The 17,131-nt window shown below is 39.7% G+C and overlaps 1 protein-coding gene across 1 annotated transcript in view; it reads left to right on the forward strand.

The window, feature by feature from the left end:
- prrg1 (proline rich Gla (G-carboxyglutamic acid) 1) overlaps window positions 1-17,131 on the forward strand; it is a 32,145-nt gene that overhangs the window by 12,818 nt on the left and 2,196 nt on the right. Inside the window, exon 3 of the mRNA XM_063049915.1 lies at window positions 1,922-2,082. Coding sequence (XP_062905985.1) covers window positions 1,922-2,082 — 161 coding nt within the window. The remainder of the gene's footprint in view (window positions 1-1,921; window positions 2,083-17,131) is intronic.

Below are 17,131 nucleotides of genomic sequence, written 5' to 3' on the forward strand. Positions count from 1 at the left end.
ACACGACACTCCCATACCGGGCGCGACGCACACGCACGAGGGATTACCTACACCTAACGTGCTGGCACCTGAAGTCAGGCCGGAGCCAGCACAACCGCCATCGCGGGTGCAATCACCGCTGGTGCTACGTAGATCACAGCGACGGACTCGACCGCCTGATAGACTTAACCTGTAACTATACTTGTAAATATTGTCAGTCACTTCACCCCGCAGGACTCTTTTTTTAAAAAAAAGAAAGGAGGGGTGAATGTGGTAAACCATGTATATATGTTGTAACTCAGTTACCTGTCTGGACACACCCCTCTGCTGACTGCCCCTGTGGCTCCTCCCACAGAGTCCTGTATAAAGGTGTTCGCCTTGCCCCTCCCCCTCAGGCCGGGGGCAGACACTCACTGTGGAGGTCGTATTGTACAGCAAATAAAAGCCTTTCAGTATTTTACCAAACCTCAGTCTTTTGGAGTAATTGAAGGTGCTTCAGTATCACTTAACCATGCTGTTGAAAAACATCTCACTTTGAATGGAATGTTGATTTTAAGCAGTACAGAAAACTTACTTACTTCACTTTGAAAGTTAATATCATCAACAATCATTAGAGAAGCAGTATCAAGCAGCAATTTTAAATGCTTTTAAGTTGTCTTAAAGCCAGATATGGTCGTCAAAGGAAACAGAACAACTAGGTTACATAAACTTGAAATCTGTACCAAGGAAATCAATTTGATTTAGTAATACAGCCACATTCATAGCTTTAGAGAAAGTAAGTATTTGAATATTAATATTGTACTTGAGCATCTCCAAACCATTTCTTCTCCTTGAATGAAAATTTTAAGAAAATTACACATGCTAAAAATCTGAAATGAAAACAAACTATCAGAAACACTCAGCAGATCAGGCAACATTTGGGGAAATAAACAAATTTAATGAAGGATCTTCAACCTGAAAATCTTGATTCCCTTTCCACACTTATTGACTGTTGCCAGAATTTTGTTTTAGTCTTGTTTATTCTATGGCAAACTGCTTACGATGTTTATAATCCAAAGTTTACTGTCTTCAATAGTTGTGTTTTTAAGTTCAGCAGAACCTTTTACTGTTTCTTAACAATGTTAAGACCATGGGATTGTGACAATTGGATCTCCCACCCACCCCCCCCCACTTAAATTTCTCTTCCTTGAAGGAGATGGCCCTCGCTTTGGTATTGGATAGGTAACATAACCTGTAGATCTTGTACTCTGCTTGCAATGGATTGTCTTTCCCTTAAATGTAATGCACTGCACTCTTCAACATTTGCTGCCTTTTCACCCCTATTTGAAAGGCTTCTTGACCACAGTTAAATCACTTCCCTCTAAGTCCCCAGGCTTGTTCCCAAGAGCGTGAAGAAACTCAAATCTATTGGATGTATGCAAAAACTTGATCTGTCATAGTATCTTCTGGATTCCTCTACCTGGCTCATCTGCAGTCATCTTCTGTCCTTGACTTTTCCAGTACTAAAGTCATTTGAAATGTGACAGCCTGCTGCAGTGATAAGTCCTGGTAACTCTCTACCACTGTAGGAATTAGACAAAAAATGCCCACAAGCTCCCACATACAGGTACTACAACATGTAACAAATGTTTATTTGTTTTGTGTTAATTATTTATCTGTGATTTATTGATGGAATTTGGTTGTTAAAATTTAACAGTACTTTCAGTTCACAATCCACATTCACAATCAATCACATGCCTGCCATTCCTGTGGTATTATGCTACAGATTTGTTTTACAGCTTTTAAAAGACTCGGGGATTTTCTCTCTACACTCAGGTAGCTGGTATGTGTAATATTTTCTGATGAGGCCAATTGAATGAATTTGTTTTATTTTTAGCGCACAGTGCATGATTCTCTTTCTATAGAGCAGCATATTTCATAAAATGTTTTGCATTTTTTGTAGTGTTCCTGAAACAGGGTGACGCCAATTCTATTCTGAAAAGATATCGAAGAAAAAATTATCTCCTTGAAGAGATACAACAAGGCAATATTGAACGTGAATGTCGGGAAGAAGTTTGTACTTATGAAGAAGCAAGAGAAGCTTTTGAAAATGATGAAAAGACAGTAAGTACCAGGCATTAGCTAGTTTGTAGTTGTACTGATGTATTTACTTTCACATTTGGCTTTGTTATGACCATTCCTAATAAGTGATAATTTGCCTTACCTTCTCATTTATAGGAGTTAGAGTTTGTGGCTAACTATACTTTACAAGTATCCATAAATTACACAGGATCAGAAGTCCTTTCCTTAAAGGATGGTATGTTTTGTAACTCCAAAACATAAAATTTCATTTAAATATTTTTATTAATATTGAAAATCAACAACAAAAAATACGTTAAAATAATCAAGTCAACATATCAATACGTATAATAAGAGTTAAACTATCAACCAAGCTAAACAGTATATCAATAATAATAAGAGAAAAAACAAAATGTTAAAGTTTTTTTTGGAAAAAACAAAGAAGGAAAAAAGAACCCCTACTAACTAAAACAAAAAAACAACCCCTACTAACAAAAAATAACCGGGGGGGTGGGGGGGAAACCCATTTGGAGCACAAACCCGGAGCTATACGCCATACAAGCTTCCATTTTTAAAAAAAAGACATCAATCCGCCAACCAAATCCATTTACCCAAGAAGCAGAAGGGGACCATCTTAATTAACTCAAATGAAATGATAATAGCGGGCAAAAGAGCCCCACCTTTTCTCAAAGTCAAGTTCGAGGATCAAAAGTTTGACCTGATTTTTTTTTTCCCAGATTAAGACATAACATCACCTGAGAGAACCATTGTATCAAAGTGGGAACAGAAGCATCTTTCCGTTTTAATAAAATAGCCCTTCTAGCCAATAATGTGACAAATGCAATTACGTGTTGGTCTGATATAGAAATACCATGAATATATTGAGGAATTATACCAAACAAAACTGTCAATTTATTAGGTTGTAAATTTATTTTTAAAGCTTTAGAAATTGTAGAAAAAAATAGATTTCCAAAATTGTTTCAATACAGAACACGACCAAAACATATGTGTCAGTGTAGCTATCTCAGCTTTATATCTATCATGCTGACTATTAACATTAGGAAATATTTTAGACAGTCTCTCCTTTGTCAAATAATAATGATGTACAATTTTAAATTGAATTAGAGAGTGACTGGTGCAAATCGAAGAAGAGTTAACCAACTTCAAAATTCACAACCAATCCTCTGTTATCAAGGTCATGTTAAGCTCTGTTTCCCAATCTTCCCTAATCTTAAGTAAAGGATAATTATGCTGATATAATAGTAAATTATAAATTTTCCCGGTGAAACCTTTCACTAAAGGGTTCATTTTAAAAAATAATGTCTAACAGGTCAGAATCTTGTATATATTGAAAATTACTTAAATATTCTTGTAAGAAATGTCTGACCTGAAGATATTGCAAAAAGTGAGTATGAGAGAGAATATTTAGTTACTAATTTCTCAAAGGACATCAATCGGCCTTCTTGAAACAGATCCATAAAGGAATAAATTTCTTTAATTCCTCCAAAAAGAAAAGGTAGGATCACTGAGTGAAGGGTAAATAATTTCAATAAGTTAAACTAAGAAGGTTAAATTTTTTAAGATTAAAAAACTTACGAAACTGGTACCAAATTTGTAATGACTGCTTAATCATAGGATTTGTATTTAGAATAGAAATTTTGGCTAGTTGTACAGGTAAAGAAGCTCCTAATAACGAAGTTAAGTAAAATTGTTTTACAGCTTTCAATTCCAAATCAACCCATGGTGGTCGTTTATTTTTATCAGTCCAACATAACCAAGAACAGGCGTAAGGTATATTAACCGCCCAGTAATACATTCTTAAATTAGGCAAAGCAAGACCTCCATCCTTTTTTAATTTTTGTAAATGACCTTTTCCAATTCTTGGTCTTTTATTATTCCAAACAAAAGATGAAATAATAGAGTCAACCTGATCAAAAAAACTTCTTAGTTAGAAAAGCAGGAATATTTTGAAATACATATAAAAATTCTATGAGCTCTTTCAATATCGGGAGGCTGAGGTTGAATATCCGGAAACAGAGATCGAAACAAATTGGCAAAATAGTCCAATAAATTCCCACTCTCAGAACCTTCCTTCAGTCCAACAATTCAAATGTTATTCCGAAGAGACTTCGCCTCTAAATTGACAATTTTGCGTTGAGCCTGTTCCAGGCAGGTTGAAATATCCACAATCTGACGTTTCGATTCTTTAAACTCAGTATTCAAGGAAATAATATTTTCCTCTATAGTCTGAAAACTCTGTTGGGACAACTTCAACTCTGAAGTGTTATTGTCTATTTTGAGCCATCAACGCACATTCCAAACGCTCAGCCTAGACAGGCTATCCTCTGATTTTTCTTTCAAAGTTTTTCCTTGACCATTGCTGGACTCAAAAAGCTGCTTTTCACTTCGTAAAGGATATGACATAATAACGACTATTTCCCTCTAAGAGCCGAGAAATAAAAGTTAAAAATGCAAGGTGTAAACTGGGGAATAGGAGGAATTAAAGGCAGCTGCAAAATTTATGTATCACTCCATTGAGCTGTAGGCGGAAGTCCCCAAAACGTAAAACTAATCGAAAGAAAAACGTGGCACCGGGGATAACGTGTCTGTACTTGTTTTACTTTAGTGAGGTATGCGCATATGATGTGGGATAATGACATATGCCCTTCACATATTTTTATGTATAACCTATAATGAATTATGTAAACAGTAAAGAATGCTTAATCTAACATATTTACAATATTACTGAAATATTAATTACACAGCAGATGTAATCAAATTCAAGAACTTCCAAGAGCATTGAATAAACAATTCAAGGGGGTGGGGATTTTGCTAGACAAAAGAGCGTAGGATTAGGATTAAATGTTAGCTTTATTTTTCAAGGAACTACTATAGATATAAGGACTAACCAATGACTGCCTTCTGTTCTGCATACTTTATTGGTTTTAACTGTTGAATTTACAAATATAGGGAAAGTTTTAAATGCTAAGGTTGTGAAGGAAGCATTTGAAATTAAAATTAAACTGTAGAACTGGGAGGGTATAATATTTGAGTATAAAATGTGTGGTAAATATCCTGTTTCTACCATTGGAATCCACACTGAACACAATGAAAGAAATTTTAGAATTGACACTGTCATTTGTTTTTATAATGTTTTATCATGTTGACTTTACAAATATCTGTTGTCAAAGAAGCAAGTCCCTTGTTCAAATCATTTTTCACTAAGCAGTGGAAATTTAAATATTCTATTAGTTCGGGTGAGAAAGTATCTTAATTTCATTTGCAGTTGTGTGTGAAGATGAGGTTCAGTGGTTGGAGAAACAAGTGCCCAGCGTAACACATTGCATATTTCAGCATTGGGCATGGAATACACTTGTATGGAAAGTAAAAAGTGATACAAAACTACAGTGATTATTTCACCGTTACTTGGCTGGTATTATGTTGAATACTGGCAGTAAAAACAATTTTGCTGTGGAGTAAGAACCTAATGAGAGTAATATGGGAAATGCTGAGATGATACATGTTGGATTGGAAGGGACTTGGAGTTAAATATGAAAAGCATGTTGAGGAATGAAGGGGAAGAAAGAGGCTGATAGTAAAGTAATATGGATACTAAGCAGCAAGATGAGCAGGTGGCTCTCATTCTATTTTAATTACGTTCTTGGTGAACTGAATGCCAGAGATGTTTGAAAATTCATTCCTATATTTAGGAATGCACAATCAGTGCAAGTAACTTCTGTTTGCTTGATAAATATCATATCCTTCCCCTGTGGAACACAACTGAAGCTGATAATTATTGCCTGCTTCGTCTTTCCTTTGCCCAAGTGTGTTAAGGATTAATTGTCAAAAACTACTTTGACAGGAAGTAAAAGGTTTAAAAAAAAAATTAAGAACTCCATCCCATGACACTGCTGTTCAGTGTGGTTGTGGCTGCGCCAATTTTCCATAGACTTCAATTCTCTCATCTTTCAAAAACGTATACTACAAATTTGATCTGACCCCCACAACACTGGGGTCTACAATTCCAGAGTTCCAACACCTTTTAGAAGTTCTTGCGTGCCACAGTTTTAATTAATAGTCCTCTTAGTTTGTGATGATGTCCCCTTGTTCAGGATTCTGCTACTGTTGGAAATGTGTCAACATCTGCCTTGTCATGACCCTCAGGATCTTGTACAATGAGATACATAGTTGTTAATAATTAATGTTCTTGATAAGGGCATCTGAAAGTAATCTCAAGAACAGCTGAAAATAAAGTGCAAGGATGATTCTTTAGGTAGAGAATTTTTTTGTGTAATTGAGCAAGCGGTAGATCTCACAATCTGACATGAAGAAATCACCCGACTTTAAGTGACAAATATTATTATTCTCAAACTTTTATCTTATCGCCTAACTAGGAACTTCTTCACTCAGAGAGTGGTAGGTGTGTGGAATGAGCTTCCAGCAGAAGTGGTTGAGGCAGGTTTGATGTTGTTGTTTAAAGTTAAATTGGATAGATATATGGACAGGAAAGAAATGGAGGGTTATGGGCTGAGTGCAGGTCGGTGGGACTAGGTGAGAGTAAGAGTTTGGCATGGACTAGAAGGGCCAAGATGGCCTGTTTCCATGCTATAATTGTTATATGGTTATATTGACTAATATATTTATATTTACTAATTTTTACTATTTTTAGTATTTAATATTTGTAATCCAGGGAGTGGGAAGTGCAGAATCAGATATCGCTGTGATGATTGTACGTTCTCGTATCAATTGTCTGGCAAGAATAAAGTACAAAGTATAAAGGGAGGAATTTGTTGGAATGTTTTAATGATGAGAAATTGGTTATGTGTGTGAAGAGAAAGGACAAAGGATTTAGGATACAGCTTCTGCCAGATGATAACATTTATTGCAAGAAATGGGTAACAAAACTATCTGGATTTACTATGTTATGAGCAAATATTGGTTTAAGCTGTGGAAGATATTATTGTTAGCAGTGGGCAAGGAGATTTCTACTGTCCACTTGGAGAATTATCTGTTGGAAACATGGAAAATGTCTTTGCCATGCATTTTTTTTTCCAGGAGAAATTCGTTGATATTTCATTAACCTTTTTGAAAAGTTGCTTGTCAATACTTTCCTCATAATAATTATTTCTTCATCATTGTTAATTCTTCAGCGGTTTAATCAAGGCCCGACTGCGCAAGCGCATGGATGTCAGCCAGTGAGAACAGCAAGAAGAGTTTAAAAGAAGACAGCTTTATAGAGCGGGTGTCAGGAGAGTGGGGAACAGAGTAGAGGGAGACAGTAGGAAGGCTTTGGCTCAACAGGGCTTCAACAATAACAGGTCGAGGCGAGGTAGGTTACCTCCCAGCCTCCTGGACAGCCACATCTGCGCCAGGTGCGTCGAGCTGCAGCTCCTTAGGGACCGTGTTAGGGAACTGGAGATGTAGCTCGATGACCTTTGTCTGGTCAGGGAGAGTGAGGAGGTGATAGATAGAAGCTACAAGCAGGTAGTCACACCGGGGCCTCGGGAGACAGATAAGTGGGTAACAGTCAGGAGAGGGAAGGGCAGGAGTCAGAGGCTAGAGAGCACCCCTGTGGCTGTACCCTTTAACAATAAGTACTCCTGCTTGAGTACTGTTGAGGGCGACGGCCTACCTGGGGGAAGCAATAGTGGTTGCGCCTCTGGCACAGAGTCTGGCCCTGTGGCTCAGAAGGGTAGGGAAAGGAAGAGGATGGCAGCAGTGATAGGGGACTCTGTAGTTAGGGGGTCAGACAGGCGACTCTGTCGATGCAGGAAAGAAACACGGACAGCAGTTTGCCTCCCAGGTGCCAGGGTCCGGGATGTTTCTGATCGTGTCCACGATATCCTGAAGAGGGAAGCAGACTACAGGGAGTTGAGAAGCAGGACCGAAAAGGTAGTCATCTCGGGATTACTACTTGTGCCATGTGATAGTGAGTATAGGAATAGAGTGAGGTGGAGGATAAATGCGTGGCTGAGGGATTTGAGCAGGGGACAGGGATTTGGATTTCTGGATCATTGGGACCTCTTCTGGGGCAGGAGTGACCTGTACAAAAAGGATGGGTTGCACTTGAATCCCAGGGTGACCAATATCCTGGGGGGGGGGGAACATTTGCTAAGGCTATTGGGGAGAGTTTAAACTAGGATTGCTTGGGGGTGGGAGCCAAACTGGAGACAGAGGAAGAGGCGGTTGGCTCACAAATAGAGAAAGCTTGGAAACAGTGCGAGAGAGAGAGGATAGGTAGATGAGAAACAAGAACACGCTCAGACCAGTGGTGTGAGATGTGTCTGTTTTAATGCAAGGAGTATTATGAACAAAGCGGATGAGCTTAGAGTGTGGATCAGTACTTGGAGCTATGATGTTGTGGCCATTACAGAGACTTGGATGGCTCAGGGGCAGGACAGGGAGGGAGGCAAAAGAGGTGGGGCTGTGGCACTGTTGATCAGAGATAGTGTAACGGCTGAAGAAAAGGAAGTCATGGAGGGATTGTCTACGGAGTTTCTGTGTGTGGAAGTTAGGAACAGGAAGGGGTCAATAACTCTACTAGATGTTTTTTATAGACTACCCAATAGTAACAGGGACATCGAGGAGCAGGTAGGGAGACAGATTCTGGAAAGGTGTAGTAATAACAGGGTTGTCATGGTGGGAGATTTTAATTTCCCAAATATTGATTGGCATCTCCCTAGAGCAAGGGGTTTAGATGGGGTGGAGTTTGTTAGGTGTGTTCAGGAAGGTTTCTTGACACAATAAGTAGATAAGCCTACAAGAGGAGAGGCTGTTGATCTGGTATTGGGAAATGAACCTGGTCAGGTGTCAGATCTCTCAGTGGGAGAGCATTTTGGAGCTAGTGATCACAATTCTATTTCCTTTACCATAGCATTGGAGAGGGATAGGAACGGACAAGTTAGGGAAACGGTTAATTGGAGTAAGGGGAAATATGAGGCTATCAGGCAGGAACTTGGAAGCATAAATTGGGAGCAGATATTCTCAGGAAAATGTACAGCAGAAATGTGGCAAATGTTCAGGGGATATTTGCGTGGAGTTCTGCATAGGTACATTCCAATGAGACGGAAAGGATGTTAATGTACAGGAACCGTGGTGTACAAAGGCTGTTGTAAATCTAGTCAAGAAGAAAAGAAGAACTTAAGAAAGGTTCAAAAAGCTAGGGAGTGATAGAGATCTGGAAGATTATCAGGGTAGTAGGAAGGAGCTTAAAGATATTAGGAGAGCCAGAAGGGGCCATGAGAAGGCCTTAGCAGACAGGATAAAAGAAAACCCAAGGCATTCTACAAGTATAGAAACATAGAAACATAGAAAATAGGTGCAGGAGTAGGCCATTCGGCCCTTCGAGCCTGCACCGCCATTTATTATGATCATGGCTGATCCTCCAACTCAGAACCCCGCCCCAGCCTTCCCTCCATACCCCCTGATCCCCGTAGCCACAAGGGCCATATCTAACTCCCTCTTAAATATAGCCAATGAACTGGCCTCAACTGTTTCCTGTGGCAGAGAATTCCACAGATTCACCACTCGCTGTGTGAAGAAGTTTTTCCTAATCTCGGTCCTAAAAGGCTTCCCCTCTATCCTCAAACTGTGGCCCCTCGTTCTGGACTTCCCCAACATCGGGAACAATCTTCCTGCATCTAGCCTGTCCAATCCCTTTAGGATCTTGTACGTTTCAATCAGATCCCCCTCAATCTTCTAAATTCCAACGAGTACAAGCCCAGTTCATCCAGTCTTTCTTCATATGAAAGTCCTGCCATCCCAGGAATCAATCTGGTGAACCTTCTTTGTACTCCCTCTATGGCAAGGATGTCTTTCCTCAGATTAGGGGACCGAAACTGCACACAATACTCCAGGTGTGGTCTCACCAAGGCCTTGTACAACTGCAGTAGTACCTCCCAGCTCCTGTACTCGAATCCTCTCGCTATAAATGCCAGCATACCATTCGCCTTTTTCACCGCCTGCTGTACCTGCATGCCCACTTTCAATGACTGGTGTATAATGACACCCAAGTCTCGTTGCACCTCCCCTTTTCCTAATCGGCCACCATTCAGATAATAATCTGTTTTCCTATTTTTGCCACCAAAGTGGATAACTTCACATTTATCCACATTAAATTGCATCTGCCATGAATTTGCCCACTCACCCAACCTATCCAAGTCACCCTGCATCCTCTTAGCATCCTCCTCACAGCTAACACTGCCACCCAGCTTCGTGTCATCCGCAAACTTGGAGCTGCTGCATTTAATTCCCTCATCCAAGTCATTAATATATATTGTAAACAACTGGGGTCCCAGCACTGAGCCTTGCGGTACCCCACTAGTCACCGCCTGCCATTCTGAAAAGGTCCCGTTTATTCCCACTCTTTGCTTCCTGTCTGCTAACCAATTCTCCACCCACACCAATACCTTACCCCCAATACCGTGTGCTTTAAGTTTGCACACTAATCTCCTGTGTGGGACCTTGTCAAAAGCCTTTTGAAAATCCAAATATACCACATCCACTGGTTCTCCCCTATCCACTCTACTAGTTACATCCTCAAAAAATTCTATGAGATTCGTCAGACATGATTTTCCTTTCACAAATCCATGCTGACTTTGTCCGATCATTTCTCCGCTTTCCAAATGTGCTGTTATCACATCCTTGATAACTGACTCCAGCAGTTTCCCCACCACCGACGTTAGGCTAACCGGTCTATAATTCCCCGGTTTCTCTCTCCCTCCTTTTTTAAAAATTGGCCACCCTCCAATCCTCAGGAACTAGTCCAGAATCTAACGAGTTTTGAAAAATTATCACCAATGCATCCACTATTTCTTGGGCTACTTCCTTAAGCACTCTAGGATGCAGACCATCTGGCCCTGGTGATTTATCTGCCTTCAATCCCTTCAATTTACCTAACACCACTTCCCTACTAACAAGTATTTCGCTCAGTTCCTCCATCTCACTGGACCCTCTGTCCCCTACTATTTCTGGAAGATTATTTATGTCCTCCTTAGTGAAGACAGAACCAAAGTAATTATTCAATTGGTCTGCCATGTCCTTGCTCCCCATAATCAATTCACCATGAAAAATGTGAAGAGCAAGATGATAAGACATGAGAGGATAGAACCAATCAAGTGTGACAGTGGAAAAGTGTGTATGGAACCAAAGGAGATAGCAGAGGTACTTAATGAGTACTTTGCTTCAGTATTCACTGCGGAAAAGGATCTTGGTGATTGTCGGGATGACTTACAGCGGACTGAAAAGCTTCAGCATGTAGATATTAAGAAAGAGGATGTGCAAGACCTTTTGAAAAGCATCAAGTTAGATAAGTTACCAGGAGAGAGATACCCTAGGCTACTGTGGGAAGCGAGGGAAGAGATTGCTGAGCCTCTGGCGATGATCTCTGCATCATCAGTGAGGACAGGAGAGGTTCCAGAGGATTGGAGGCTTGCAGATATTGTTCCACTTTCAAGAAAGGGAGTAGAGATAGCCCAGTAAGTCTTTCTTCAGTGGTTGGTAGGCTGATGGAGAAGAACCTGAGAGACAGGATTTATGAACATTTGGAGAGGCATAATATGATTAGGAATAGTCAGCATGGCTTTGTCAAAGACAGGCCGTGCCTTATGAGTCTGATTAAATTTTTTGAGGATGTGACTAAACACATTGCTAAAGGTAGAGTCGTAGATGTGTGTATGGATTTCAGCAAGGCATTTAATAAATTACCCCATGCAAGGTTTATTGAGAAAGTAAGGAGGCATGGGATCCAAGGGGACATTTCTTTGTGGATCCAAAACTGGCTTACTCACTGAGGGGTAAGAGTGGTTGTAGATGGGTCATATTCTGCATGGAGGTCGGTCACCAGTGGTGTGCCTCAGGGATCTGTTCTGGGACCTCTACTCTTCATGATTTTTACAAATGACCTGGATGAGGAAGTGGAGGGATGGGTTAGTAAATTTGCTGTTGACACAAAGGTTGGAGGTTTTGTGGATAGTATGGAGGGCTGTCAGAGGTTACAGCAGGACATTGATAGGATGCAAAACTGGGCTGAGAAGTGGCAGATGGAGTTCAACCCAGACAAGTGTGAGGTGGTTCATTTTGGTGGGTCAAATATGATGACAGAATATAGTATTAATAGTAAGACTCTTGGCAGTGTGGAGGATCAGAGGGATCTTTGGGTCCAAATCCATAGGACACTCAAAGCTGCTGTGCAGGTTGACTGTGTGGTTAAGAAGGCATACGGTGCTTTGGCCTTCATCAATCATGGGATTGAGTTTAAGAGCCAAGAGGTAATATTGCAGCCGTATAGGACCCTGGTCAGACCCCACTTGGAATCCTGTGCTCGGTTCTGGTCGCCTCACTACAGGAAGGTTGTGGAAACCTTATAAAGGGTGCAGATGAGTTTTTGTTATACTCGTGATATCCTGAATGAAATTGGTGTAATGTAGATGCTTCTGATTTTCAGGAGACCTGCGCTGATCCCCTGAACCATGTGGTGGATATCTTGGGTGATGCAAAGCACAGGAGACAAACTACAGGGACACTGATTGAAAAACAATCAGCTGGTGTTCTTTGGTGCTGTGGGCAAATAAGTAAATATAATAAATCTCATCTGGGAGAACCCAGGCCAGTTTCAATGTCCTGTGCAATGTTGTAGCCATGATCCTAACTGTACAACAATGAATGATCTTTTCAAAACTACAGTTTATTTCTATTTTGTTTTTATCTTAACACCCTGTTGAACCACTCTCAACAATGTTGTTATTCTGCAGTCTAATTCTGCTCATCGTACCCTGTTCCAATAAAGATGAATCCTTTGCAGATCTGTTCATACTAGTAGGTCATTCTAGACTGAACTTGTCAATCAGCTTGCTTAAACTGCAATATAGAAAGAAAATTGTTGCCTTTCCCAGACAGATTTTTTAATAAAACTCTTTTAAAGTAGTATTAGAACTTTAGAACATGTGGCAATAATAAACCAAAGTACAATTAAAAAAACCTTGTCTGCAGAAAATACCTTTTCTACACATCGATTCATTAAAACAGTGCACTGAGGTAGTAGAAGGCAGAATGAAGTGTTAAATTTAGAGAAAACAGTGCATGTAGACAGTAAAGTGATGTAGATCGAAGTCGAGTCCATCTTGTCACACTTGTGATCCATTAAATAGGTTAGACATTGTACTGTCTTTACTCAGGTCTCCTATAAGGCATGGTTTCTTAATATGAATTGGGAACCTCTTTGCATTATGCAGATTCATTATAGCACAGTCAGAAAACCTGTTTAACTCTTTGCTTTGAACACAGCGACAGCCTGTTCTGCTATAATGCAAAGCTGCTTAGAGACATAACAATTGAGTTATAGCAGAACCAACTGATTATTTGTTGATTGGAACTAAGTATTCATTTTCATTTTGCAGGTTGGATTGCCTCAAGTATTGCATTTTGATAAGAGACAGTTTGGCCTGCAGCTTAAGCTACTAGCCACTAAACAAATAGCTTTGAATTTATGACAGTAGGGACAGGAACCATTCAGAATTATTTATTTGATTTTATTAAAAGTTCAAAGTAAATTTATTATCAAAGTACGTATTGTATGTAACCATATACAACCCTGAGATTCATTTTCTTCAGGGAATACTCAATAAATCCATAATATAATCAGTGAAAGACCATACCAGCTTGAGTGTTTAACCAGTGTGCAAATGACGAAAAACTGTGCAAATACAAAAAGATAGAAGTAATAATAAATGAGCAATAAATACTAAAAACATGAGATGAAGAGTCCTTGAAAGTGAGTCCATAGGTTGTGGGAACATTTCAGTGATGCGTCAAGTGTATTTGAGTGAAGTTATCTCTTTTGGTTCAAGAACCTGATGGCTGAGGGGTAATAACTGTTCCTGAACCTGGTGGTCGAGTCCTGAGGCTCCTATACCAATTCCCTGATGGCAGCAGCGAGAAAAGAACATGGTATGGGTGCTGGGGGTCCCTGATGATGGATGCTGCTTTCCTGCAACAGCATTATGTAGTTGTGCTCAATGGTGGGGAGGGCTTTACCTGTGGTTGTCTCGACCCTATCTACTACTTTTTGTAGGACCTTCCATTCAAGGGCATTGGTATTTCCATAACAGGCTGTGATGCAGCCCAGTCAATATACTCTCCACCACACATAGAAGTTTGTCAAAATGTTAGATGTCATGCTGAATCTTCACAAATTCCTAAGGAAGTAGACATACTGCCATGCTTTCTTCATAACTGCACTTGTGTGCTGGGTCCAGGAACAATTCCTCCAAAATAACACTGAAGAATTTAAAGTTGCTGACCTCTCCACCTCTGATCCTCTGAGGACTGGGTCATGGACCTCTAGTTTCCTCCTCCTGAAGTCAGTAATCAGCTCCTCGGTCTTTCTGACATTGAGTAAGAGATTGCTGTTGGTGTACACCACTCAGCTAGAGTTTTGATTTCCCTCTTGAATGCTGAATCATCACTACCTTTGATTCGGCCTATGACAGTGATGTCATTGCCAAACCTGAATATGGCATTGAAGCTGTGCATAGCCACGCGGTCATAAGTATAAAGCGATTAGAACAGGGGGTGAAGCACACAGCTTTGTGGTGCATCTGTGCTAATAGAGATTGCGGAAGAGATCTTGTTACCAATCTGAACTGACTGGAGTCTGTAAGTGAGGAAGTAGAGGATGCTATTACACAAAGAGTTATTGAGGCCAACATTTTGATGCTTATTGATTAGATTTGAAGGGATGATGGTATAGAATGGCCAGCTGTAGTCAATAAAGAGCATGGCTCTTTTGTATCATTACTGTCCAGGTGTTCCAGGGTTAAGTGAAGAGCCAGTGAGATGACATCTGTGGATCTGTTGCTTCACAGGCAATTTGGAGCAGATCCAAGTTGCTTCTCAGGCAGGAGTTGATGAGTTTCATCACCAATCTCTCAAACTATCGCTGAGGATGTAAATGCTACTGGACAATAGTCATTGAGGCAGGTTACTGTGTTCTTGGGCACTGGTACTGTATAAGTAAAGTTGCTTGTACAGGTGGGTACCTCAGACTGACGAAGTGAGAAGCTAAAGATCTGAGTGAATACACCAGTCAGTTGATCAGCACAGGTTTGTGGTAAATGTGTTGGATGAAATGCTGATATCCAGTATTGACCTTAATCTGGAAAGCAAATGTGCTGATGATATGAAAGACTGAAGAAGGATTTGGATGGATTGGGTGAAAGAGCAAAGAAGTTCCAGGTGAAATGTAGTTTAGGGAAGTGTATGCTTATGTACTTTTGGTAGGAAGAATAAGACATAGACTAACTTATAAATAATGAGAGAATTCAGAAATTTGAATTGGTGGCTCTATGGGTTACAAAGAAGGTAGATTAAGTTGCTAAATAAATAAGAAATTATACTGTATCCAGTAACCTATTCTATTCTGATTTTAAGAGGCAATTTAGAAGAAACAAAAATGGAGATAAAAACATGACTGAGAGAAACAAATGTTTAATAAAAAATTGAATTGGAAGAATCGGACAAAATTTCCTAAGTGGCATGGATTACATATGTTAGATTCATAGATTATATATGAACCTTGTTATTTTTAAAGTATTTGTAGTAATATTACTTCGTGTGGTATGTGTGAGTTGTATGTACTGTGTTGTGTACTTTGGTCCGGAAGAATATTGGCTCGTTTGGTGGTATACCTGTGTACGGTTGAATGACAATAAACCTGACCTTCAACATAGAAAAGGGTTGTTTCGGCTTATTATTAACACTTAATTATATCCATGATTTGTCAGCCCCAGAACATTTTGATAACTTTAAAATTGATAAATGAAGCAAAACTGCCAGGTCTATTTATCCAAATTCTTTCCAGGTGAACAAGAAAACTGGTAACAGGAGGAACACACACAAAATGCTGGAGGAATTCAGCAGGCCAGGCAGCATCTATGGAAAATGGTAGAGTCGAAGTTTCGGGCTGAGATGTCAACTATACTCTTTTCCTGGATGCTGCCTGGCCTCCTGATTTCCTGCAACATTTTGTTTGTATTGCTTGGATTTCCAGCATCTGCAGATTTTCTCTTGTTTGTGATTGATACCAGGAGGATATTGCATTTGATCTTATCTACAAGTTGTTTCTACCTAGTAGCATATTTGTAAATGGCTTGACAAACAGCAGTCAATTTTAGCTTCTAACTGTACTTGAAACAGATTATTTCAAGTACAGTTGAAAGCTAAAATATGATGGGTATAAACTGGAGAAACAAGTTTCATTAGGCTGTGTGGTCTGTATTCCAAACATGGAAGTGGAGTGTTTATTTTGGGAGAGTAGGGATGTGAAATGAAGGGTTGTATGAAAAACAAAGATCCAGGTCTTTCAGCCCACATCCATGCCTGTTTTTTTTATTTTCATCCATCTACACTCATCTGCCTGCATGCTAACCAAATGACGGTAAGAACAGTCAGTATTCATTTATTTCCAGTGGAGGGTATATAAAAAAAACTTAAACAGGAAAGCACAGCTGTTCAGAAAGTCATTTTTCTGGTGAATGTGGTTCCATGGAGGGGAAAAAGTCCTTCTGATGTATGCTGGTTAATGTTGAGTGAATTTACTTCACTGTTCCATTTGAATGCAAAGTAGAAAACTGATGGAGCACATAAATCTCATGTACCCAGTGATGATATTCTTCTCTCTCCCCCCCCGCCACCATTTAATTCCTCAAGTAAATCTGATTTCAAATTCCCCACGAGAGAGTAACTAAATCTAGCTGCCTGTCATTTTTGAGAGAGTCCTTCTTTTCAAACTGAACATTTTTTTTTCAGTTTAATCTTGTAAATATCTACTTTAGTTCAAGCTGGAATTGATCTTATAAATTGTAGAAGTGTGAGAAAAGAATTCCTGTAAAGTTGTACAGCATTAAATTCAGTTGTAGTTGGGACCTTGAGTTTCTTCATCTTGCCAGCTATTGCAAATGAACCTGTCCATGTCTGGCATGTCCATTATTTGACATGAGCAATGTGAACAGCAGTTGCAAACTCCGCACTTCATGCTGCTCACAAGGATGTTGTTTATTTCAGTAGTTGCCTGAAATTAAAGATAAAATTATTCACT

This window comes from Mobula hypostoma, chromosome 6 (genome assembly GCF_963921235.1).
Source record: "Mobula hypostoma chromosome 6, sMobHyp1.1, whole genome shotgun sequence".
Lineage (NCBI taxonomy): Eukaryota > Metazoa > Chordata > Chondrichthyes > Myliobatiformes > Myliobatidae > Mobula > Mobula hypostoma.